The 25,355-nt window shown below is 43.0% G+C and overlaps 1 protein-coding gene across 2 annotated transcripts in view; it reads left to right on the top strand.

Annotated features, from left to right (window-relative positions):
• Positions 1–25,355, top strand: part of LOC134540714 (cyclic nucleotide-gated cation channel subunit A) — a 153,298-nt gene that overhangs the window by 63,257 nt on the left and 64,686 nt on the right. The window contains exons 2-3 of one of the 2 annotated variants that reach the window (XM_063383599.1): positions 4,319–4,462; positions 7,447–7,551. In XM_063383599.1, the coding sequence (XP_063239669.1) occupies positions 4,358–4,462; positions 7,447–7,551 (210 nt within the window). In that variant the 5' untranslated portion in view covers positions 4,319–4,357. Of the gene's footprint in view, positions 1–4,318; positions 4,463–7,446; positions 7,552–14,671; positions 14,778–25,355 lie in introns of those variants that run through there. The other variant, XM_063383600.1, reaches the window with a different exon arrangement.

Here is a 25,355-nt window from a genome sequence, read left to right as displayed (position 1 = left end):
GAGAAGAGAAAACTGTCCGGTCTGTCTATGGTAGGCTTTACTTTGGTTACATAGAAAAATATTCTCTGTACTTTTACAAAAGATTCCTTTGGAAACCAGTTGCCAAAAAATAGTTTTTTTTAATATTACAAGAAATATATTGTAACTTTGTACAGAACACATCAATCTTGATTTTGGCACTAATGAAAGATGTTTTTCGAGATAATACTGAAAGTTTATTACGAATTTTGCGCATGATTTTATATTTCAATTAATTCTTCATTCAAGCATAGTTTTTTAAAAACCGCGGTAAAAATAATATAATTTTCAAAAATCTTATTTTAATTAATTTTATTATGCTTATGTGCAGTTAATACAAGAAAAAGAATAGGGCGTGGCTGTGTCATGGACACGGCCGTGTGTTGTACGTGAATACGTGTACGTAACAGGTCATATTTTCTATACAAAATATAAAATTCGTTATTTTTTATTTTAACACCATACATATTCACTGTAACTATTTTACACCAATGTTTTATATATACAATCGATATATTTTGACGAGCGTAGACGATTGAAACCCAAACGAACGTCGTAGCTTCTCCGAGTCAAAAGTTACAATAAATAGAAATCTCGAAAAGCAGCAAAACGACCTCAAAATGGCGGCGCTTCCCCCTCCACCGCGCGCGATGCGTCACAGTCCTCAGCGTTACGAATTCATTCATCCTTTATCCATCCCAGTGGTGTAATCAAAAATTTGTGATGGAGATGATAGATATATAGCTGCAACACACAACTGTATCCCCAGATTTTTGTTATCATTTGTCTTTTTTGAATTGCCTCCCACTATGGAAGCAATTTTAAAGACGTATTCACGTCAAAAATCACAATGTGGCGCGTGCTACTGGACTCATCCGATGTCTTTTCTCCTCGGTGGAAGAACTACGCGGATCTCCCTCCTCCATGGCCAAGGAGGAACGCGCGATGTCTTTGTTCCTCGGTGGAGGCACTCCGCGGAGCTTCTTTCTCCATGGCCAAAGGAACGCGCGATGTCTTTGCTCCTCCATGGAGGCAGTCCGCGGAGCTTCCTCCTCCATGGCCAAGGAGGAACGGGCGATGTCTTTGTTCCTCGGTGGAGGCACTCCGCGGAGCTTCTTTCTCCATGGCCAAAGGAACGCGCGATGTCTTTGCTCCTCCATGGAGGCAGTCCGCGGAGCTTCCTCCTCCATGGCCAAGGAGGAACGGGCGATGTCTTTGTTCCTCGGTGGAGGCACTCCGCGGAGCTTCTTTCTCCATGGCCAAAGGAACGCGCGATGTCTTTGCTCCTCGATGGAGGCACTCCGCGGATCTCCCTCCGCCATGACCAAGGAGAAACGCGCAATGTGTTTGCTCCTCGATGGAGGCACTCCGCGGAGCTCCCTCCTCCATGGCCAAGGAGGAACGCGGGCTGACGGCAGACAGGGAGACTCCCGAGCTGCTCGTTGCTGGAAATGCGATAATCGAGAACGACGCGACGGGGCGTGCACCCGGGCAGACACGTTCTCCAGGGCTCTTGGGGGGTGTGGTCGGGGGAGGGCGGATTGGTGGGTGGTTTCTCATCACAGCTTCCCCCCCACTCCGCCTTCACTCCCTCCACTTCCTCGATTAGTCGCTAAGCCCTTCGCCGAGAGGCTGACGGCAGCGCGCGGCCCCAGGTGGGCTCGTTAGCAGACCGTCGCCGGGTGTTATACCTCTCATGCCATGCCATTCTGCTCCTCGATCAGCGATCTCATGATCCCAGTGCAATCATGATCTTGTGCCAACACGCACTGCGACTGCACGATCTTCGCTCGCGTGAACAGAGGACGTTTGCCCCCACGAGGGCCCTGGGTCCAGAACCCTGCTTATTTTTATATTTTTTACCAGGAAATTATAAATAAAGCTTCTTTTGGAATTACAAAATAGTGATAATTATACCTAGGGACCGGAAAAATTCGCGAATTCAATGACCTACAGGATAAACTCCAAGATCCTCTATGCACTCGGACAAATTACATCCGCGCATTGGCCACTGACTCGTGACAACTATTAACTAGGATGCTTTTGATTCGATACTCCTTTAGTTGAGGATTATTCATTGGCTGTGATTCCTTCAGACAACCTGTGGTCCAATCACTGAAGCAGCGAAAGATTAATCACATTTGGATTCTAGAATATCGCGAAATGAAACCGCGAATCTTTCCGGTCTCTAATTATACCCTGTATTTTCAGGTTAAATAACATTCTAAAAAGAGTGTAGGTAAGAAATAACCACGCAATTATAATGTAGCACGTGACTAAAATTGTGGGAGCGTGGGGGGGGGGGGGGTCCGTCTCCAATCCTGGGTCAAGGGCCCTTAATCGAATGTGGGGGCCATGGAACAGTTCTCACTTTTTTTTTTTAAATCTGCGGCGACAGTGTCGAAAAATGCAGGTTTTTTTTTTATCGGTGGGCTGGAAAAGATTTTCGAAAACACAAAAAAAAGCCTTGCATTACACCATTATATACGTTTCTCCGCCATGTTAAGTTATTAACGTTATGGTTACCAGTTCAAATCTTACAGTTGTCCTATGTACGACGAGAAGACAGCGCGCCTTGCGCTTATAAAGGCGATATCGCACTTGAAGCACCAGCGAGCGTCGCACTTATCATCCCTCCTCAACGACAAAAAATACACCCCTGACCAGGGAACCGCAAGAAGCTATATTGGTTTCAAAAGTTTTTTTTTATGTTGTAACAATTTGTTATCTCATAATATTATAAATTTGCCTTTGTTAAAGCAGAGATCAACAACTGAGAGATTACAAAGTCAATAACACTGTGTCTGCTGGCAGTGGATATCATTACAGTTGTAGTCATTGCTAGGGACCGGAAAAATTCGCGGTTTCAATGACCTCTAGGATGAACTTTATAGTTCTACGTACACTCGATCAAATGTCACCCTCTCATTGGCTGCTGTCTTGCGAAGGTGTCCCAATGTAGCAGCCTGTGATTCGATACAGCTTCGGTTGAGTGTTTCTCACTGGCCCAGAGTCGTCCAGGTGAGTTGTGAGCCAATAGCAGAGGCAGCACTGAGGTGTAACTATTTGAATTTTAGGCTGTCGTGAAATGAATCCGCGAATTTTTCCGGTCTCTAGTCATTGCCTAAAGTAAATTAAATTCCAAACGCCAAAGACTTTACAGAGTAAACTGCTTATAGCAGTCTGTCAATAGTAACCTCAGGCATGCCTTTAAACTATACACTTAACTGGCAAAGCCAAATTTTGAAGAAAAAAACGATAAAAACAATTTGGTTTTAAAAATTTGTTAAAACCAATAATGCGTTTTTTGTTTCCTATCTCTTACACTTGAGGGGGATCAGGCACCATCATTTTGGATTTTTCCATTTTTTTTTGCTGTAATTATAATTTTGATTTATTTTATCCAATCTTATATTTTGGCACTCAAGGCATCAATAATTTCTCCCAGACCTTCTACGCCTTGTTGCAACCACATATTTACTAACGTATTGTTATTTGTTATTTAATGGTGGTTGTTGGTTATTTGGTTGTTATCCTTTGTTATTGGTTATTTAGTAATCGTCATACTTTATTTAGTTGTTATTATTTGTTATTTAATAGTGGTATTTGGTTATTTGGTTGTTATCATTTGTTATTTGTTATTTAGTAATCGTCATATTTTATTTAGTTGTTACTATTTGTTATTTAATAATGGTTATTGGTTATTTGGTTGTTATCCTTTGTTATTTGTTATCCAATGACTATTTAGTAATAATGACTATTTAGTAATAGTCATTTTATTTAGTTGTTATTATTTGTTATTTAATAGTGGTTATTGGTTATTTGGTTGTTATCCTTTGTTATTTGTTATCCAATGACTATTTAGTAATAATGACTATTTAGTAATAGTCATTTTATTTAGTTGTTATTATTTGTTATTTAATAATGGTTATTGGTTATTTGGTTGTTATCCTTTGTTATTTGTTATCCAATGACTAATTAGTAATAATGACTATTTAGTAATAGTCATTTTATTTAGTTGTTATTATTTGTTATTTAATAGTGGTTATTGGTTATTTGGTTGTTATCCTTTGTTATTTGTTATTTAATAATCGTCATATTTTATTTAGTTATTATTTGTTATTTAATAGTGGTTTTAGTTATTTGGTTGTTATCCTTTGTTATTTAAGTTTTGTTATTTGTTATTTAGTAATCGTCATATTTTATTTTATTGTTATTAACGTATTGTTATTTAATAGTGGTTATCGGGTTGTTGTTGTTTGTTGACGAGTGGTTGTGTTTGTGGTCGTGGTTGCGGCAGGCATGACCCCTCGCGGCGGAGGCGGGCGCCGCGCGGCAGATGTGGCCCGCTGTAATGGCGGCGCAAGCTGACGTCACCCGGCCGAGCAGGATCGCCAACCACGAGCCTCATGTCCCCGCCCCGCCCCGCTCGCGCCCCGCCCAGGTGCGTACCAACACCTATGCGTGTGTGCAACACGCATCTCAGGTCAGGATTTATATTTATATTGATCACTGATCAAATTTTACACTTATTCAATTGCTTTAACTTTCACGAAATGAAAAAAAATATGTATAGCGCATACTTTTTGCATAATTAGCTGCCAAAGTTACATTTTTTTAAACGTTTTTGGGTTGTACAATAAGGAGAATTTAATTGATTGCGGAACTGAAACTTTTTTAGGTCGTGGAGGGAGTGGAGGAAGTGGAGGGAGTGGAGGAAGTGGAGGGAGGGGAGGATGGGGAGGAAGTGGAGGAAGGGGAGGGAGTGGAGGGAGCGGAGGAAGTGGAGGGAGTGGTGGAAGGGGAGGAAGAGGAGGTAGTGGAGGAAGGAAGGGGAGCAAGTGAGGAGGAAGGGGAGCAAGTGAGGAGGAAGGGGAGCAAGTATGGTGGAAGGGGAGGGAGTGGAGGGAGTGGAGGAAGGGGAGGAAGTGGAGGGAGTGGTGGAAGGGGAGGAAGAGGAGGTAGTGGAGGAAGTGGAGGGAGTGGAGGAAGTGGATCAAGTGAGGAGGAAGGGGAGCAAGTGAGGAGGAAGGGGAGCAAGTGAGGAGGAAGGGGAGCAAGTGAGGAGGAAGGGGAGCAAGTGAGGAGGAAGGGGAGCAAGTGAGGAGGAAGGGGAGCAAGTGTGGTGGAAGGGGAGGGAGTGAAGGGAGTGGAGGAAGGGGAGGAAGTGGAGGGAGTGGTGGAAGGGGAGGAAGAGGAGGTAGTGGAGGAAGTGGAGGGAGTGGATCAAGTGAGGAGGAAGTGGATCAAGTGAGGAGGAAGGGGAGCAAGTGAGGAGGAAGGGGAGCAAGTGAGGAGGAAGGGGAGCTAGTGAGGAGGAAGGGGAGCAAGTGAGGAGGAAGGGGTGCAAGTGTGGTGGAAGGGGAGGAAGTGGAGGGAGTGGTGGAAGGGGAGGAAGAGGAGGTAGTGGAGGAAGTGGAGGGAGTGGAGGAAGTGGATCAAGTGAGGAGGAAGGGGAGCAAGTGAGGAGGAAGGGGAGCAAGTGAGGAGGAAGGGGAGCAAGTGAGGAGGAAGGGGAGCAAGTGTGGTGGAAGGGGAGGGAGTGGAGGGAGTGGAGGAAGGGGAGGAAGTGGAGGGAGTGGTGGAAGGGGAGGAAGTGGAGGGAGTGGATCAAGTGAGGAGGAAGTGGATCAAGTGAGGAGGAAGGGGAGCAAGTGAGGAGGAAGGGGAGCAAGTGAGGAGGAAGGGGAGCAAGTGAGGAGGAAGGGGAGCAAGTGAGGAGGAAGGGGAGCAAGTGAGGAGGAAGGGGAGCAAGTGTGGTGGAAGGGGAGGGAGTGGAGGGAGTGGAGGAAGGGGAGGAAGTGGAGGGAGGGGAGGATGGGGAGGAAGTGGAGGAAGGGGAGGGAGTGGAGGGAGCGGAGGATGGGGAGGGAGTGGAGGAAGGGGATGGAGTGGAGGGAGCGGAGGAAGTGGAGGGAGTGGAGGAAGTGGATCAAGTGAGGAGGAAGGGGAGGGAGTGGAGTAAGGGGAGGAAGAGGAGGTAGTGGAGGAAGTGGAGGGAGTGGAGGAAGTGGATCAATTGAGGAGGAAGGGGAGCAAGTGAGGAGGAAGGGGAGCAAGTGAGGAGGAAGGGGAGCAAGTGAGGAGGAAGGGGAGCAAGTGAGGAGGAAGGGGAGCAAGTGAGGAGGAAGGGGAGCAAGTGAGGAGGAAGGGGAGCAAGTGTGGTGGAAGGGGAGGGAGTGTAGGGAGTGGAGGAAGGGGAGGAAGTGGAGGGAGGGGAGAATGGGGAGGAAGTGGAGGAAGGGGAGGGAGTGGATGGAGCGGAGGATGGGGAGGGAGTGGAGGAAGGGGATGGAGTGGAGGGAGCGGAGGAAGTGGAGGGAGTGGAGGAAGTGGATCAAGTAAGGAGGAAGGGGAGCAAGTGAGGAGGAAGGGGAGGGAGTGGAGTAAGGGGAGGAAGAGGAGGAAGTGGAGGAAGTGGAGGGAGTGGAGGAAGTGGATCAAGTGAGGAGGAAGGGGAGGGAGTGGAGTAAGGGGAGGAAGAGGAGGTAGTGGAGGAAGTGGAGGGAGTGGAGGAAGTGGATCAAGTGAGGAGGAAGGGGAGGGAGTGGAGTAAGGGGAGGAAGAGGAGGTAGTGGAGGAAGTGGAGGGAGTGGAGGAAGTGGATCAAGTGAGGAGGAAGGGGAGGGAGTGGAGTAAGGGGAGGAAGAGGAGGTAGTGGAGGAAGTGGAGGGAGTGGAGGAAGTGGATCAAGTAAGGAGGAAGGGGAGGGAGTGGAGTAAGGGGAGGAAGAGGAGGTAGTGGAGGAAGTGGAGGGAGTGGAGGAAGTGGATCAAGTAAGGAGGAAGGGGAGCAAGTGAGGAGGAAGGGGAGGGAGTGGAGTAAGGGGAGGAAGAGGAGGAAGTGGAGGGAGTGGAGGAAGTGGATCAAGTGAGGAGGAAGGGGAGCAAGTGAGGAGGAAGGGGAGGGAGTGGAGTAAGGGGAGGAAGAGGAGGTAGTGGAGGAAGTGGAGGGAGTGGAGGAAGTGGATCAAGTGAGGAGGAAGGGGAGGGAGTGGAGTAAGGGGAGGAAGAGGAGGTAGTGGAGGAAGTGGAGGGAGTGGAGGAAGTGGATCAAGTGAGGAGGAAGGGGAGGGAGTGGAGTAAGGGGAGGAAGAGGAGGTAGTGGAGGAAGTGGAGGGAGTGGAGGAAGTGGATCAAGTGAGGAGGAAGGGGAGCAAGTGAGGAGGAAGGGGAGCAAGTGAGGAGGAAGGGGAGCAAGTGAGGAGGAAGGGGAGCAAGTGAGGAGGAAGGGGAGCAAGTGAGGAGGAAGGGGAGCAAGTGAGGAGGAAGGGGAGCAAGTGAGGAGGAAGGGGATCAAGTGAGGAGGAAGGGGAGCAAGTGAGGAGGAAGGGGAGCAAGTGAGGAGGAAGGGGAGCAAGTGAGGAGGAAGGGGAGCAAGTGAGGAGGAAGGGGAGCAAGTGTGGAGCGAGTGCCTGTGTGTGTGCAGGCGCCCGACCAGCGCCGCTGCTGTGTGTCCGTGGTGCATGTCGCGGAGCCGCTACCTGCTGCTCATGACGGGCGCCGTCACGTGACTCCTGCGGCCGCGCGCCAGGTGAGCCCCCCTCCCCCCTCCCCTGCTGTGTCCCGGCCTGCAGGACGGTGTCACCTTTCAATATATATATATATACTGTATAGAAGTCGCCAGCCCAGGATAAATTACTAATACGGTTTGAGGTAGTTGGTCAATTCACCGCCGCAATCGCCACCATCGCTAGGGCATCGACTTGTGGTGGTCCCTAGCGGACAAGTGTCGGAACTCTTCAAACACCCCTTCCCCCTCCCGTTGAACGACCTTGAGCTGCAGTGAATGATGGGTGGGGGGTGCGGGGAATGACAGCGGGCGACAGTTCTGCGCTCTAACGTGTAAATAACAACTAAGACGATACAGGGCGTTACGGCAGCGCACTGCAGCGGTGAAGTTCCCAAGCTGCTGATCATACGCTACTGAAAAACGTAGAGTAAATCCTATCCACTCGCGACTTCTATACAGTATATATATATTCAAAGGTGTCACTGAACATTCTGGATACAAACGAACCAGTTAAAACTTCGTGCCTAGCGAAAACGACAAATGACATTTGTTTCCGTCTTAACTATTTTTTTTTTAATGGGCGTAGATCCATGTGCTCCAAAAACCAAGGTCACTCAGTTTACAGATATTCGTAGTTGGCTGTAAGCCTTATAACACACGTGATTTTTTTTTCGCGTCTCTGTATTTATAACTCTCAATCTTAAAACTAGCCCTTAGATGACAATTTGTGAGAATAAAATAAGGAACTTAAGTCATTTATCCTTATCTTCCATCTTTATATGCTACTTTTCTCTTCCGCTTCGGTTCTCATACCCAATCATCGTACATCTTTAATGCATGTCTTTTCATAAACAAATAGGAATTAAGTAGCCCCTCGCTGATTTTTGACGACACCACATCCGTCATCTTGGAATCCACAATTTTTTTGAAAATATGTAATTATTTAGCTAGATATTTCGAAAAAAATTTAAAAAAAAATCATCAAAAAATTCGTTTTTATAAATAACTATTGATTAGACTGATTTATGTCCTTGGTTCGAACCTTGATTGATGGGAATAGTTAATTTCAGGTAAAAAAAAATTGTTTTATAAATTTTTTGAAAAATCCTTTAAAATAGACTGCTTAGTTTCCTCATTCAACAGCCGTCAGTAAGCTACCGGAGCCATATTTGCCGCCATCTTGGAAATGCGTAATTATTAACGTAGATATTTGTTGTTTCCTATGCGGACCGTGTTTGCATCTCTCCTTCTCTCTCTCGGGCCTCTTGCCGCCAGACTGTCTGCCGGAGATCTCTCCCAAGAAACGGAACATCCTGTAGTTGTGCACGCTTATGCGCCCATGCGGCGCGCATTACGCGCAAACACCGCACTGGGTGAGGGGAAATAAAACACAAGCAATCGTGTTGATTGTTCTGCGAGCGCTTTCGGCCCGACACATTATTTTTTTTTTACAACGCCCCGCAGACACTTTGTCGTGGAAAAACCACTCGGCCTTTTTTTTCTTCTTCTCCCTCGTCTCTTTTTTTTGTTGTTGTTGATGAATGTATGACTACAAGAGAGCTCGTGCTGAGAGTTGCACTACCCCTCCCCTCCCACACAAACCCCAGTGGAAGGAATAGGGTCGACGCAAGTACGCCACAGGGGCGTATATCTCGGCCTGGACGGCGCGTGGGGGCATAACTAGGCCAAGTTGACTGCAGTCCTGGTAATTTTTCACACAATGAATGGCCTTAAACCAAGTGGGTATTAGGTCAAATGACTTCAGACGAGACGAAATTATTTTCAAGCCAGACCAAAGAGTTTAAAACCAAGTGACCAGGTCAAATAAACGTTTGACATAATGATTTTATACCAAGTGTGTTTAGGTCAAATTAATTTAGACGAAAAACTTTTCAAGACAGCTATAACACGTGGTGACTGTACGCCAAATATCTTCTGAAGTAATAATGTCTAACCAAGTGTTTTAGGTAAATTTAATGAAGAAAAAAAACATTTTCAAGCGAAGTCAAAAATTTTAGGCCAAGTGATTGCAGGGGAACTAAATTTTTATTTAATAATTTTATAATCAATTTTGTTCTAGGCAAAATTACATAAGCCACGTAAGGTGTAGGTACATGTTATTTAGCGCATTGCCTGAAGTTGAAAATGTCGGTTTGCTACAAAAATTTAGTTGCCACTGGGATGTCATTTACGTTAATTATTGAATACTTTTTTTTTATCGGGAATGAATACAACTGTTACGGTCGTTGAAAATCTGTTAGTGTGCGTGTCTCTGCCTTAACGAAGGCAAATTGTTATGGCATAGAAAATTGTAACGGCATAAAAAAGTTTTGAAACAATATGGCGCCTTCGGTTCCTATCTCTTCCTATCAAAAAATTGCTCCGCCATATTACAGGAGACGCCTAGTCAGTTGTGTGTGTGTGTGTTTGTGTGTGTGTATGTGCAGGGGCGCAACAACTAAATTTTCAAAAGGGGGGCAATAGGCCTATACCTTTTTATAAAGAATCATCGATCACCCCCTATTGAAGCGGGGGGGGTGGGGGGGGTCATCCCCCGGGAAAATTTGTATTTAAAGGTGGAAAATGATGCTATTTAAGCAGTTTTATTATCTAAAAATTGATTACACCGCACTTTCTTTGCCCTCGTTTGATCCCACTTCATGGTTTCAAAAGGGGGGGGGGGGAAATACCCTTGCCCACCCTCCCTTTTGTTGCGCCCCTGTGTGTGTGTGTGTCGGCGAGGCGGGATGATAAGCGCGACGCTCGCTGGTGCTTCTAGCGCGGTGTCTCCTCTGGACTGGCGCGCAGTCTTCTCGTCGTGCATCGAGCGGCGACCGTAACATTATATGGTGGAGAAGTGAAGATAAAGGTGTAATGCAAGTCAAGTCCCTTAAGTGCCTTCAAGAATCTGTACTGGTTGTTTTGTGCCTAAAAATGAATCTGAAATTACTCTTCTAAAAATACGTTTTGAAAACATAATCCGGGATCGAAGCTGCTTATCGGGACTCAGCGAATTGTTAAATGCTTCTCGTAAACAGAACCCACCCTGTTATCTCGAGTGGTTTCACCTGAAGTCCCGCGCACCACGTGTGTGCCCGGGCAGACAAGGGCCTTAAAACCACCTGCCCACCCGGGCACACACACGGTGCGCTGAGCTTCAGGAAGAACAGCGCGATTTCAAAACTGCTCAACATTTCCGTGTGGGGTCTGCTCACGGAAAGCATTTAAGAGTTCGCTGAGGGCCGAAAAGTACTTTTGATTTCGGATTTAAGTTTTTGAACTGTATTTTTATAAGAGTTAAAAATGGCTAAAACGCATGTTTTCAGAGTAATTTGTAGGCGTAAAACAACCGGTATAGATTCTTGAAAGCACTTAAGGGACTTGCATTACACCTTTATCCTCATTTCTCCGCCGTGTGATGTCACGGTCGCCGCTCGATGCACTGGGAGAAGACTGCGCGCCAGTCCAGAGGAGACACCGCGCTAGTCCCGCCTCGCCGACACAGATACGCCCCTGACTGAGTGACGACGACGTGAAGGGCCGAGGGCTGCTGAAGGGTGGCCGGGCGGGTGGGCTCGATGGCCGAACAGACCGGCCACCTCGTGCAGCGCGGCCAAGTGGCCGATAACCGTCGCGTCGAGCTGGTTCGTCCGACGACATGGGCCAGAGATGCGCAGCGTCTAACCTCGGTAACTAGCAGATTCACGTGTTCTCGTGCTGCAAATTTATGAACGGTTAAATATGATTATAGTATGAAATTTTTGACGTGACAACGTCTAATAAATCGATGAACCCCGGCTGCACGCACGAAAAAGTGTCCCGTTACGCACATTGTCCCGTCACGCTGTGTCCCGTTACACTCAATGTACGCTTGCGCCGCATCTATCTCTCTTCCACTCGATTTGAACTACCATCGATTTGACTTTTTCGAGGCACATTCAACTTGAAACACTACCATTCGTTTCCTACTTCTCCTATCATCGTTCCTATCCTTAACAGAATAACACAGATTGGAAGAAGTTAAATAGCAAACACGTATAAAAGTTATTGTTAAAATAATCTCTTCGTTAAAGTAATAAACATATTTGAATCAATGAGTGCAAATAAAAGTAAATTTATCAATTAAATTGTAGATTTCATTTCACTCCTTCTTTGTATCCATACAAAATAGTGATAATTCTATAAAAAGATTCAATTTTATTCTATAAAGTATGCAATCATTTCATCAATGTTTTGTCATGACGTTGTCACGTTAAACTATCGTCCGTAAACCGACTTTACAGACAACCAATTTTTTTCTCTCAAAATAATGTGCAGAAACACGAAATATTCGAAGTAAAATAAATTCAGGATACCCTTAGGCACAAGGTTATGTCTCATTCCCTGTCCTGCGAGGAGCGTTATCAGTGACGTCACTGTTGTGACGATTACGCCTCCCGAGTATTCCCATCCAAGTTCCCGTCTTGCATTACGCAGAGATGCGCAGCTGAGAAGTCCATATTACGGTAGAGTCCATAATGTGATCGAATGTAGGATTCAGGGACATCATCCGGCGACATATAAGCTTCCTCCCGTTGCCATTGGTGTGGCCCGAATGTTTAACCCCCCCCCCCCCCTCATTCCTCCATGCTTTACGTATTATTACTTCCCCCCGGAAGCAGTCAGGTTTTATTGGATCGCGAAGAACTGAGTTTCCCACATCGCCTTATTCCCCAAGAGTCTCAGAGGACGTATCTGCCTTCGGTCTGAGTTTTTTTTTATTATTCCGTAAACGCCCTCTCTGTGGTCGGATACCACCCCAGGCCTCCATTTCCGAAAGAAAAAAAATGCTGGTTGCAAATTACCCACGGATAATCGTGAATTTATCGTTATCTTCTTAAATTTACGGGCACCAAATTTACTTACTTTGAAAATTAATCCACACGCATGATCTTTGTTATGAAAGCAAAATTATTAAAACTGGTAAAGACTACTGAAGACAAAAAAAAACACCCTGTTTGTACCGAAAAACAGAACTTGAAAATTCGTAATACGGCGTTAATTTCAAAGAAGACCCAAGTTTTCTGAAATGTCGAAGGGACTCTTCCTTCGTTTCAGGCGTTCCTCTTCGTTGCAAAGTCCGCAAGTTTAGTGTAATTGCCATTTCTTCGTTGCAAAGTCCGCACGTGTAGTGTAATTGCCATTTCTTCGTTGCAAAATCTGCAAGTGTAGTGTGATTGCCATTTCTTCGTTGCAAAGTCCGCAATTGTAGCGTATTTGCCATTTCTTCGTTGCAAAGTCCGCACGTGTAGTGTAATTGCCATTTCTTCGTTGCAAAATCTGCAAGTGTAGTGTGATTGCCATTTCTTCGTTGCAGAGTCCGCAAGTTTAGTGTAATTGCCATTTCTTCGTTGCAGAGTCCGCAAGTTTAGTGTAATTGCCATTTCTTCGTTGCAAAGTCCGCACGTGTAGTGTAATTGCAATTTCTTCGTTGCAAAATCTGCAAGTGTAGTGTGATTGCCATTTCTTCGTTGCAAAGTCCGCAATTGTAGCGTTATTGCCATTTCTTCGTTGCAAACTCCGCAAGTGTAGCGTGATTGCCATTTCTTCGTTGCAAAGTCCGCAAAGTGTAGTGTAATTGCCATTTATTCGTTGCAAAGTCCGCCAAGTATAGTGTGATTGCTAGAGACCTGCAAAATTCGCGGATTCATACGGTGATAGGCTAGAATTCAAACACATATACCTCTTAGATGATTTTTCTATTGGCCTACTGTTCATCTGGACGAATCTCAACCAGTTATAAACCCTCAACCAAAGCATTATCGAATCACAGACAAACCAACTGAGACGACTTACAAGTCGGCAGCCAATGAACTTGCGTTATTTGCCCGAGTGTGCAGGGGTATGTGCAGTCTATCCTGAAGGCCATCGAAACCGCGAATTTCGCATGTCCCTAGTGATTGCCAGCGGAGTGTGCGTCAGTCCCCCCCACCCCCCTCAGTCACAACTTGTCTCGGTCGTGATCCTGGTCAGCCCGGAGCTGATTGGCAGTTAACTGCGATCATGTTCGTTCCCGGACCAGTCACGTGTTGGAACCGTGCTTCGTGGGCTCGGATCGACTGCTCAACGAAGCAGCCCCGAGCAGACACTGCTGACTGGCTGACGGGGACATAACCATCGCCAGTAGTGGACCCAATGGGCCGAGCACCCAGACTTAGGCCCGCTAGGAGTCCCAGGTCGCTTAGTGCGGCCCCCAACCTCCTGTTTTGTTCCTATAAATAATAAGTAGAGACCGGAAAAATTCGCGGTTTCATTTCGCGACATGCCTGAATCCAAATGTGTTTAACCTTTTGCTGCTTCAGTGATTGGACCACAGGTTGTGTGTGTCAGAGCCAATGAATAATCCTCAACTAAAGGAGTATCGAATCAAAAGCATTCTAGTTAACAGTTGTCACGAGTCAGTAGCCAATGAGCAGATGTAATTTGTCCGAGTGCATAGAGGATCTTGGAGTCTATCCTGTAGGTCATTGAGTTCGCGAATTTTTCCGGTCCCTAATAATAAGTTTTGACGGGGATTGTGAAATAGCTGACTTTGAAAAGCGTTCAGAAAATTAAGACTATTAGCCATTTTTTTTTCACTCTTCAAAAAAAAATGTTTTTAAAAAATGAAGTATGGAAACAGAACTACTCCGGCGTATCCTCAGAACCTTTCCAGTAACCAGGCACCACTCCGATGCCACTCTGACGCCACTCTGACGCCACTCTGACGCCACTCTGACGTGAAGCACCTGCACACGGGCCTCGGAAGATGCCGCGTCGCGCAGCTCGACACTCCGGCACCGTCGTCGGAGAAGGTGCCGGAGTAAAGGACCTCTCTCCGCGCGAGGCCTTGGTCACGATTGGTTTGGTGGAGCTGTGGAGCGGGGTAGAGGGAGGGAGGGTTAAGGCGGCACGGGGGCATAATGCGCATTGGAAATGCAGAAAAGGTTCCCCCGCGCGGACAATTAGGCAGTGCCCGTGGCGGGGCAGGGAGGGGTGGAGGAGGGGGGAGGAGGGGTCGCCGCTTGAGGCATGCCCGTCACGTCAACCCGGGGCGCGGGCAGGAAGGCCGCCGAGAGGTGCTGGAGGTCTAGTAGTTCTGCGGCTGGCCGACTGGGGCGCGCTACCGTCGAGTCGCCCCCTCCTCTCCCCTAATCACAGCACTCAGACCCGCAGACACCTCGTAGACGGGCCGAAGACTAGGCGACCATCAACCCGCCACCAACGAGGTGAGTTCCACAATAGCTAGAGACCTGTAAAATTCGCGGATTCATTTCGCGATAGAACATAGAGTCCAAATACTTTTTTTACATTATTTTGCTTCAGTGATTGGGCCACACACAGTTCATCTGAAGGACTCTTGGGCCAATGGAAAAACTCTTTCAACAGAAGAACTAGCGAATCACGATCATTCCAGTCAACAGGTGTTACGAGTCGGTAACCGATCAGCAGATGTAAATTTGCACGAGTGCATAAGAGGATCATGGAGTACATCCTTTAGGGATTTGAAAAACGCGAATTTTACAGGTCTCTAACAATAGGGGACGCACCACAGTGCCGAAATACCACAACGTCGAAATACACTAACGCCGAAAAAGTCATTGCAGGACTGCCACAAAAGTTAGGTTAGGTTAGACTAGGCTAGGATAGGCTAGGTTAAGTTAGGTTAGGTTATATTACGCTAGGTTAGGTAAGGTTAGGTTTGATTGTGGTATTTCGGCGTTAAGGTACATTTAAGAAACACACACAAAAATCATTCAGTTGTTATCTCGGCGTTGTGGCATTACAGCAGTTTAGTTTTCTAGCTGTCGCGGCGTCGTGGTCGATTTTGGTACATTCGGCGTAATGGAATTTCGGCGTTGTGGTAACGACCCGGTCCAATAGTGTTCGCAGGCTTCCACGGCCATCGTCTGAAAGTAGCCTCGGCTTCTGGGTTGTAGGCCGCGCGGCCTCGTGCGGATGAATTCAACCAACGTTTCGGGTCGACGGTTGCAGTCGCCATCATCAGGGAGCAGTTTACCTACTGATAGAGACCGGGAAAAAATTCGTGGTTTCACTTCGCGATGGGCTAGAATCCAAATGTGTTTAACCTTTCGCTGCTCCAGTGATTGGACCCACAGGTTGTCTGAATGAATCACAGCCAATGAATAATCCTCAACGAAAGGATTATCGAATCAAAAGCATCCTAGTTAACAGTTGTTCATGAGTCAGTGGCCAATGAGTAGATGTAATTTGTCCGAGTGCATAGAGGATCTTGGTGTATATCCTGTGGGTCATTGAGTTCGCGAATTTTTCCGGTCCCTACCTACTGATTGCATATTGTAACTTCTCCCTGATGATGGCGACTGCAACGTCGACCAGAAACGTCGGTTGAATTTATCCGCCGAGCACACGGCTACAAACCAAGGTGAGTCTTAAGTTCGACCTGCGAAACCCGACTGCCGGTTAGACACACGGTGCGAAACAACTCGGAAGTACCTGCGCTGCTAGAAATTACAGTAAAGTTACAAACAAGAATTTAGAATTCAAATAAACGTAGATCTCTTCACGGTTTCAAATAACTGAATCTTCGCAGAAACTGCGTTGTGTATTGACTTTTTCGTTGTTTATTTCGATATAAAAAAATTGTCATCACACGCAGAGACGGAAAAAAAAGAGTGTTCTTGCCGTAGACTTAATCAGTTTTTAAATATTTTGCTAATATACCAAGAATTATTCTTTTGGATTCATCCTCAAAGCAAGTGAACTCAGTGTTTGGTAAATTAACAAGATCCCTGGATAATTTGTAACCTGCATTCTTCGTAAATTGAAGGTGACAATTTTAAACAGTTTATACGTAGAGACCGGAAAAATTCGCGGATTCATTTCACGACAACCTAAAATTCAATTAGTTACACTTCAGTGCTGCCTCTGCTATTGGTTCACAACCCACCTGGACGACTCTGGGCCAGTGAGAAACACTCGACCGAAACTGTATCGAATCACAGGCCGCTACATTGGGACACCTTCGCAAGACACCAGCCAATAAGAGGGTGATATTTGACCGAGTTTACGTAGAAATATAAAGTTCATCCTAGAGGTCATTGAACCCGCGAATTTTTCCGGTCCCTATTTATACGGCATTTGGTCTAAATTGCTTCCTGAGACTGGTGTAAGTTTTTGAAAGTATTTAATATTGTACACTGAGCATCTGGGTTGTGTTTAAAAGAGTGATGGTCTGCAACCACCGTAGATTTTGTGGCTGTAGCAAAATTTTAGCATATTTTTGTGACTACCCACAATTATTTCAATTAATAGCTTATCTTCAGCCACAAAATTTCACATAATCCAGAATATCACCGTTCCATTGTAAAAAAAAAACTGTCTTAACTATCTACATAAATAAAAATGTAAATGTTCGTCCGTTCAAAATAATCAATATTCGAAAGTTCTTCTCCGATTGCTTTGAAATTTTGACAAAACGTTGCGTTGCAATACGCGCGAGTTTATTATACTCTTTATATAATACTAAATGCAAGTGCGGTTTGTTCGTGCGCGCCGCTATAAAACCCTGCAACACAGATATAGACATTGAGTGATATAGAATACATAGACAAATATAGAGAAAGAAATATATTTAATATAGATTGAGAAATATAAAAAAAAATATGTATATAGAGATATGTAGATAGATATAGTCAGAGATAGAGAGAGATATATATACAGGCAGATAAAAAGATAGAGAGAGATAGAGAGAAATATGTTTTGGACATGTGTACCGACTTAAAGAAAATACAAAAAAAAGTAACCCCTTTGAAAGCGGCATTGCAACTCATGCTGGGTATTAGCTAGTTTACGTAAAAAAAAAGTTGTTCAGCCCCAACTTCGATGACGTATAAGTAGAGACCGGAAAAATTCGCTGTTTCATTTCGCGATATACTGGAGTCCAAATGTGTTTAACCTTTCGCTGCTTCAGTGATTGGACCACAGGTTGTCTGAAGGAATCACAGCCAATGAATAATCCTCAACGAAAGAAGTATCGAATCAAAAGCATTCTAGTTAACAGTTGTTCACGAGTCAGTAAGCAAATGAGCGGATGTAATTTTGTCCGAGTGCATAGAGGATCTTGGAGTCCATCCTGTAGGTCATTGAGTTCACGAATTTTTCGGGTCCCCATTGATTGAGGGTGTATGATCGTCCCGCAGTTCTCCTGTGGTTGAACAGCGAGCAGCGTCGATCGGGAGCAGGCTCTGCATGGCAGTCACGTGTCACTAGTGGCGCGGGCGGGCAGGTGTGGGGCAGGGGGGAGACACGGGGGTGAACTGTGACCCCCTGTCGGGGCTGAGGAGACACGCACACTCTTCCATGCGGCGCGGACTGCGGAGGCGACACCACAAGGTAACACGTGGCGCCGCTCAGAGGTCTCTGCGGCCGTCCGGCCAACCTCGAGCTTACTTTTTAACTTCGACGACGGTTCTTGGAATTCATCTCAAACAACACTGATTTGAATTTACGGTCAAATGAAAGAGAGAGAAAAAAAAATTGGTTGTCTGTAAAGTCGGTTTACGGACGATAGTTTAACGTGACAACGTCATAACAAAACATCGCTGTAATGATTGCATAGTTAAATGCAGTGGTGGATCCAGGATTTTGTTTTGGGAGGGGCTTGACCCAGCTGAGGCAAACACTAAAACAATAGTGGACCCAGATGCTTTTGGAGGGGGCTTGAGCCCCTTAGCCCCCCCTCTGGATCCGCTACTGGTTTAATGAATAAAATTGAATCATTTTTATTGATTTATCACTATTTTGTATGGATACAAAGAAGGAGTGGAATGAAATCTACAATTTAATTGATAAATTTACTTTTATTTGCACTCATTAATTCAAATATGTTTATTACTTTAACGACGAGATTATTTTAACTATAACTTTTATACATGTTTGCTATTTAACTTCTTCCAATCTGTGTTATTCTGTTAAGGATAGGACGATGATAGGAAAAGTAGGAAACGAATGGGAGTGTTTCAAGTTTAATGTGCCTCGAAAAAGTCAAATCGATGGTTGTTCCAATCGAGTGGAAGAGAGATAGATGAGGCGCAAGCGTACAATGAGCGTAATGGGACACGACGTAACGGGACAATGTGCGCAACGGGACACTTTTTCGTGCGTGCAGACGGTGTTCATCGATTTATTAGACGTTGTCACGTCAAAAATGTGTGTTTGTGTGTTCAATATGAATGATTGTGTGTTTGTTCTTCTGTTTCGTAAAGATAAAGATTTAGATAGGAATATATGTACGTATAGAGATAAGAGATATAGAGAGGGAGGTAAACAGATACATAGATAGATATAACGAGGGATAGATATAGATATAGAAAGAATTAGTGAGATATAGTTAGGGATATAGATTAAAATATAGCTAGAAAATAGAAGTAGTGTACAAATGTATGTCCTGCGCCAGGCGCCAGGCTGTGTATTGTGGATGGGGTCAGTGACCGATTGATCTGACGTCACGGCCGCCATCTTGGAATTCCTTGTCCGTGACCCTTGACCTTGACCCTAGCGGCCATCTTGTGTCCGCCATCTTGGATCCGGCATCTTTAAATCGAGCGCCCCGCTCACTAATGCTGCACATTTCGTTACGCACGCCGTCTTGTCTGAGCAAGGAGAGGAGCTATAACATATATAAACCCATGTTTTTTTCCAGTGTCCAGTATCAGTCTCTTTGTGCCTGATGTAGGGAACAGATGTCAGTTCAGTTCCCGAAAGGTCGCAATGTTCTCATTGCTAATCTTCTGTGTTCGTCAATGCTATAGTCGTTGTGTAGTACTTGTGTATCTTCATCGCTGTGTTTATATGTTTGCTGCGTTGTCCAGGTTTGTTATCTGCCTGCATTTAATCTGTCTTGTCATTGTTAGCCCATTGTGTTCGTCTGTGTTGTCATATTATTTTATTTATTTTTATTTATTCAATTTTTGTTCTGTAGATCCCATATGGAGGTAAGGACTCCGGGATATAGAACAAGTCAATGAATACAAATATATACTATATATCAAACAGACTGTACAACCACAAAAACTAAATATTACAGAGTACTTTTTACATTTAAAAAGTAAAAAGGAGAGAAGAAAAAAAAACATGGGTACGTAAGAAATGGTATAAACTCAAGTCTAAGGCTCAGAGCGAAGAGTTAGTTTTTACAAAACTCAATATTTTTCTCCTCGTTTTGTGATGTTCCTTCGACGGAATAGTTGTGCTGTCTGATATTTATATGTTGAACATTTTTTTGTCTGTGCTGTCGTTGTTGTGTTCCATAATACTTGTTTAGTTTCATCGTTGGTTCCGTTCGTCCGACATCAGCTGATTCAGTCTTGTTTTCTGTGAATTTTTTTATTTTCATATTTTTATTTATTTTTGATCTTCGGAATTTTTCCATCACAAACAGTGCAAAACTGCAATGGCGTATGTAAAAAAAACTGCATTAAATCAGCAAAATTGTGTTGGAACAAACATGTCGCCAAATATATTTAACAATTTGTTGGTTCTCTAAAGCATAACTAACGCGGCGTTATCTTTTAAGTATTTTTCAAACTAAAAATTACAGCCCGATAGATACATTAAAACAATATTCACCTGAAAAAAATGTTAAAAAACATAGAATTGAAAAAAATCATAATTTCCGTACCATGGACACTATTGAATACAATCTCATAAATTATTATCTACAACTTTTGTCTGAAATAATTTTTTATACGACCAACTATTACTGCAAGGGGTGAAAAATAACAGGAGTTTAAGGACAAAGAATATTAGTAACTATAATATCAAATCCGTTAAATTTGTTTGCAAATCCTACAAAAATTTCCTGAAAACTTATTCTTAAAAAAATTCTGATACAACCAACCATTGCAAAGGCTGAATAAAGAGGGGTTAGAATACAAAAAGAAACTCATAACTCCCTTAGTAGGAACACCATTAATCTGTTAAAATTGTTTGTAAATCTTATAAATGTTATCTAAAACTTTTGTCTGAAACGATTTTTGATAATACAAACCATTATTGCAAGGGGTAGAAATAATCTGGGGTTGGAATAAGAAAATAAATAAAATTTCACTACAATGTACGCTATCGAATTCATTATTATTTTTGTTTATCTTTCAAAGTTATGTCTAAAAATTGTGTTAAAATAAATATTTATCTAACCACTCATTACTGCAAGGGGTAGTAACAAGGTTTGAAAGTATTCTACCAAATCCGTTAATTTTTATTCTATGGATTCTAAACTCTATCTGAATCTATGGCTGAAACAATTTTAATGAAACAAATTATTATTGTAAAAACAGGGATTGAAAATTAAAAAAAAAAATTTTTTTTTATTAGTATTAAATTTATTCTAATTGATTTTTAACTATATTATTAATATCTTAAACTTTGGTGCAAAGCACATTTTTTATATGACCACGTTATTATTGCAAGGGATTAAAGAGCAGTTTTTCAAGGTTAAAAAAAATTGAATAATATACCTTAGTTGGCATAATATGTAATTCTTTCTAGGTTATTAAATGCTGATTGAACCGAGTTAAAAACATTCAAATTATCTTCGCTACACGAAAAATTAAAAAAAATTCTAATCGATCATTTTATAATATTGGAGAACATAATTGTATTATGTACATTAAGTTCCTTAAAATTTCCAGGATTTTATATACGTTTTAAAAATATTTCCAAAAGATAAAGGTACTTCGAAATCTACCTACGCCTGTAGACTGTGCCGAAAGGGATTTTTTTTTTTTTTTAATTATGTGTAACTTCTTAGCTCTCCGTATGCGAGATGTGGTGGGGGTAATCTCGTGAACGCGACGGAAGTCAGAGAACGGAAATGTGTAGCCACGGTGCTGCCATCTGTGGCGGATGGCGCGAACCAGAGTTCACAAAGACAAAGGGAAGGTTTTTAATTTATTAACTGTTTAGTGAATTTTTATCAAGATGAGCAATTCTTTTACCTAAATTTCTTGTCGAAAATCAGGCACAAAGCCGGGGTTTAGAATCTTTTTTTTCAAGTCTTTTCGCTTTTATAGAAGCCGTTTCGTAATATAGTTTAAAATTTATCTCTGCAAAATAGAATGATTCGACTGTCGACGTAGCTGCTCCGGCAGCGAATTCTAGTGGCGGGTGTGGAAACTACTTGTAATTCGCGTCAAGAAATTTACTTAGTTGGAAAGCAATTCAGCCCATAAGTTTCACACGGGTTTTCAACATATTGCATTAATGAGGTTTGTATTAACCAGACTGTTACAAAATTAAATCACAAAATTTATATAATTTATAAATCAAATTACAATTTATAAATCAAATTCAAATAAATTCAAAACAATGTTTACACATAAAATTTACTTTTTTTTAGGGATTGTAAAATAAAATCATCGGAAAATAAAATTAACGGATTTTATGATGGAAGAATTTTGAAGAATTCTGCCTAGATGTAATTATTTGCAACACAAGAATTCATCTCTGGCGAGTACTAAAAGACTAATATTTTCTTTTGTTATCCAGTGTAGTTGTCAGTCTCTCGAGAAGGGCTTACCCGCAGCCAATGAAATTCTCCGAGACCCGATTGCAAAGGGGAAACACGTGGCGATCAGCGCAGCGCATGCAAAAGGCCCGTTCGTATTGCTTCCTGGGTCTCTGCCGTTGATCATGTCCCGATATTGCTATGCATTACGTCCTCTGATACTCTTTCCCCTCACTCCCAAAACCCCCCCCCCCCTCCTCCCTCACCAACAAGCTCCGAGATCACCGGCCTTCTAAATACGGAATAAGGCGAAAGGTGTGTACCGGTTTTGAAGGATAAATATGTAAAAAAAAAAAAACATAAAAAAAACGGAGCAACTTACAGAAATGAGATTTATTTTATTGGAATCAGTATGCATCCACATTTTTTTTTTTTTTTTAAATTATCGAGCTCTGAAGATCATATCAGGAAGATGGTGACCATCAGCATTGATGCAGGTGATTTCGGAACTCTTTTCGACCGCTTTCCGGCACAGATTATTCCGACCTTGCGGCCGGCATTCTCACATTCACTTCCAACATGTGCACCCTATAAGAAGGGTAGGGTGGGAGAAACTTGTAGTTCATTTTATATACATTCCAGAGCTATATAAATTAACTTTAAAAGATTTGTGCAATGGGAGTGCATGACTTGATGTAAGTTTTTGGACATACGCCATTGCTAAGAACTTTTTCTGTTGAAGAAAAACTAATAAATAAAATAAATAAATAAAAATAAAAATAAAAATACTCAAAAAAAGATACAAAAAACACACAAAATTAAGCAAACAATTGCTGTTGTCAACAAGGATATGAACACCACAAAATATTCCGAAACAGGAATATGGTCAGCAAACAAAGAAAAAACAAAGAAAAATGTACTAAGAGAACGAAAAAAATCCCCACAAATGATGACAACACAAAAATTTTGAAACCCAAAATAATTCAGCACAACAGTTGAAGCGAGACAAAAAACATGACAAAATGAAAAAACAAACAAATACAATAGTTTTACCTAAACAGAAACAAGCGACGTTTCGGGAACTGCTATCTGCTCCCGTCCTCAGGCAGAGACGCACATGGTACGGAAACACAGGTGCGACTATTTTTTTGTTTATCTTCTATAATATAAAAATGAATCGCAAAATGTGTTGGTAAGCGCATAACTCAACAACGCCTGGACCAATTTGGCCAATTATTTTATTTTTTTTTTTTTAAATGTTCGTTGAAGATCAAAGATGGTTTTAACGGCGAGAAAAATTCGAATAATTGCCGGGAAAACCCTAAAACCAGCCCTTTTCTTTTTCCCATAAATAAGTTTTCTAATTAAAACAAGCACTCATTGTTGTTTAAACAATGTAGGTATGTTCCTAACGTCAAAGAGTCAATGTGCACTTTATTACCTCTGTACAAAGTTCAATCATATCTATCATAACAGTGTGCGTTGGAGCACAGATAAAAAAAAAACCGAAATCGAATAGTTTAATTTGACTCCAAGTCATATAAAATAAAAAATTGAAACAACAACAAACTGTCAATGTCAGTGATTTTTTTTCTTGGATTTTAGGTTAACTACCCTAATGAGTTTGCTTTTGTCAACTTAAACACGAAAAAAATTCTTACCTATATAGTGTTTTGTGCAGTGTTTATTTACCTATGATCGCTAATTATTGCATGTGACAAAATAATCTATAATATAGATATGCCTCCTATTAAACGAATCAATTTAGGTAGAAGAACCCGAAATGCTACAAACCAAACTAATTACCGATCTAATCATGCACTACAATGAAAATAAAAATTATTATGTTTCACATGATTAACAATAAAGAGATTAATTATTTTTTTATTTATCTTTTTTATTTATATTTTTTATTTAATTATATTTATTATTCACAACACCCTATCACCAGGGTGACGGTTCTGTTCAGGATAATTTTTTGCAGGGATATATTGGAATTTTAGATGCAAAATTGTGCTATTTAATGAGTTTCCGAACCAAAATATTAAATATACACATTCCAAGAATTTGATGACGTAGTATGTATTAAATACTACTCTGACAGTAGATGTAGTACAATTTAAATAAAATACCATCTAGGAATTCGCGTTCATTTTACAGTATATTGACAATCATAAATTTGATTTTCTAATCAATGTGATCACCAATGCAACGTTTGTAACTACTGGTTGAGAAAAATACTACTAGGACCAAACATTTATCCTGGGGAAAGGAGGGGGGCGAAATGCTACTCTCGCCCCCCCCCCCATGCATAACAGCATGGGGGCGACTCGCTCCTGCTGCCCCCCCTGTTCCGACGTCACTGGGAGTGAGGACGATAGGGAAGCAGCTTGAAGCCTGAAGCAGCTCGGAGAAAGCAGGAACGCGGGACGGTAGCTCCTCTGAGCTCGACGGCTGACGGCGGCGGCCCATGCTCGGCCGCCGGAAGCGGCGTAGCGCCTGCCCTTATGCGCACTCCGGAGCCAAGGCCGCCGGTCGGCGCTGCCGTCCGGCCTGAAAACATCCGCCCTCCCTCTCTCCGCCGAGCAACAAACATCGCGCTCTTTTGTAACGGCGAAAAAATACCGTTTCGTTTTCGGTTCCATTGATGACGAGTTAAGAGACAGTGACCTATTTTCAATTGTATATTATAACCAGAGACAGGAAAAATTCGCGAATTCAATGACCTACAGGATGGACTCCAAGATCCTCTGTTCACTCGGACAAATTACATCCGCTCATTGGCCACTGACTCGTGAACAACTATTAACTAGGATGCTTTTGATTCGATACTCCTTTAGTTGAGGATTATTCATTGGCTCTGATTCCTTCAGACAACCTGTGGTCCAATCACTGAAGCAGCGAAAGGTTAAACACATTTGGATTCTAGCATATCGCGAAATGAAACAGCGAATTTTTCCGGTCTCTAATTATAACAGTTTGATTTAGACTATTTACAACGAATCACACATCAAATATAAGTTAAACTGAAATAGCTTTCCTTACAAATGTTCAATATGTGCACCTTTTATTTATACCTAAAGTCCAATTCTTCCCACACTTTGGTTAACACGTCTGGAGTAATGGAAGCAATAGCCTCTTCAATTCCGTGTCTCAACTCTGGCAGATCATTAGGTAGTGGCGGAACGTAGACACGATCTGTTATAAAGCCCCATCGCATGGCGTTATGTCAGGTGAACGTGGAGGCCAGCGAAAAATAGCTCTGACGTCTCGACCATTACGACCAATCCAACGGCCAGGGACTTTCACGTTCAAC

The sequence above is a fragment of the Bacillus rossius genome, chromosome 17 (genome assembly GCF_032445375.1).
Source record: "Bacillus rossius redtenbacheri isolate Brsri chromosome 17, Brsri_v3, whole genome shotgun sequence".
In the NCBI taxonomy this organism is placed as follows: domain Eukaryota; kingdom Metazoa; phylum Arthropoda; class Insecta; order Phasmatodea; family Bacillidae; genus Bacillus; species Bacillus rossius.
Note: the sequence above shows the minus strand (reverse complement) of the source record. Positions and strands in the feature narration are given on the sequence as shown.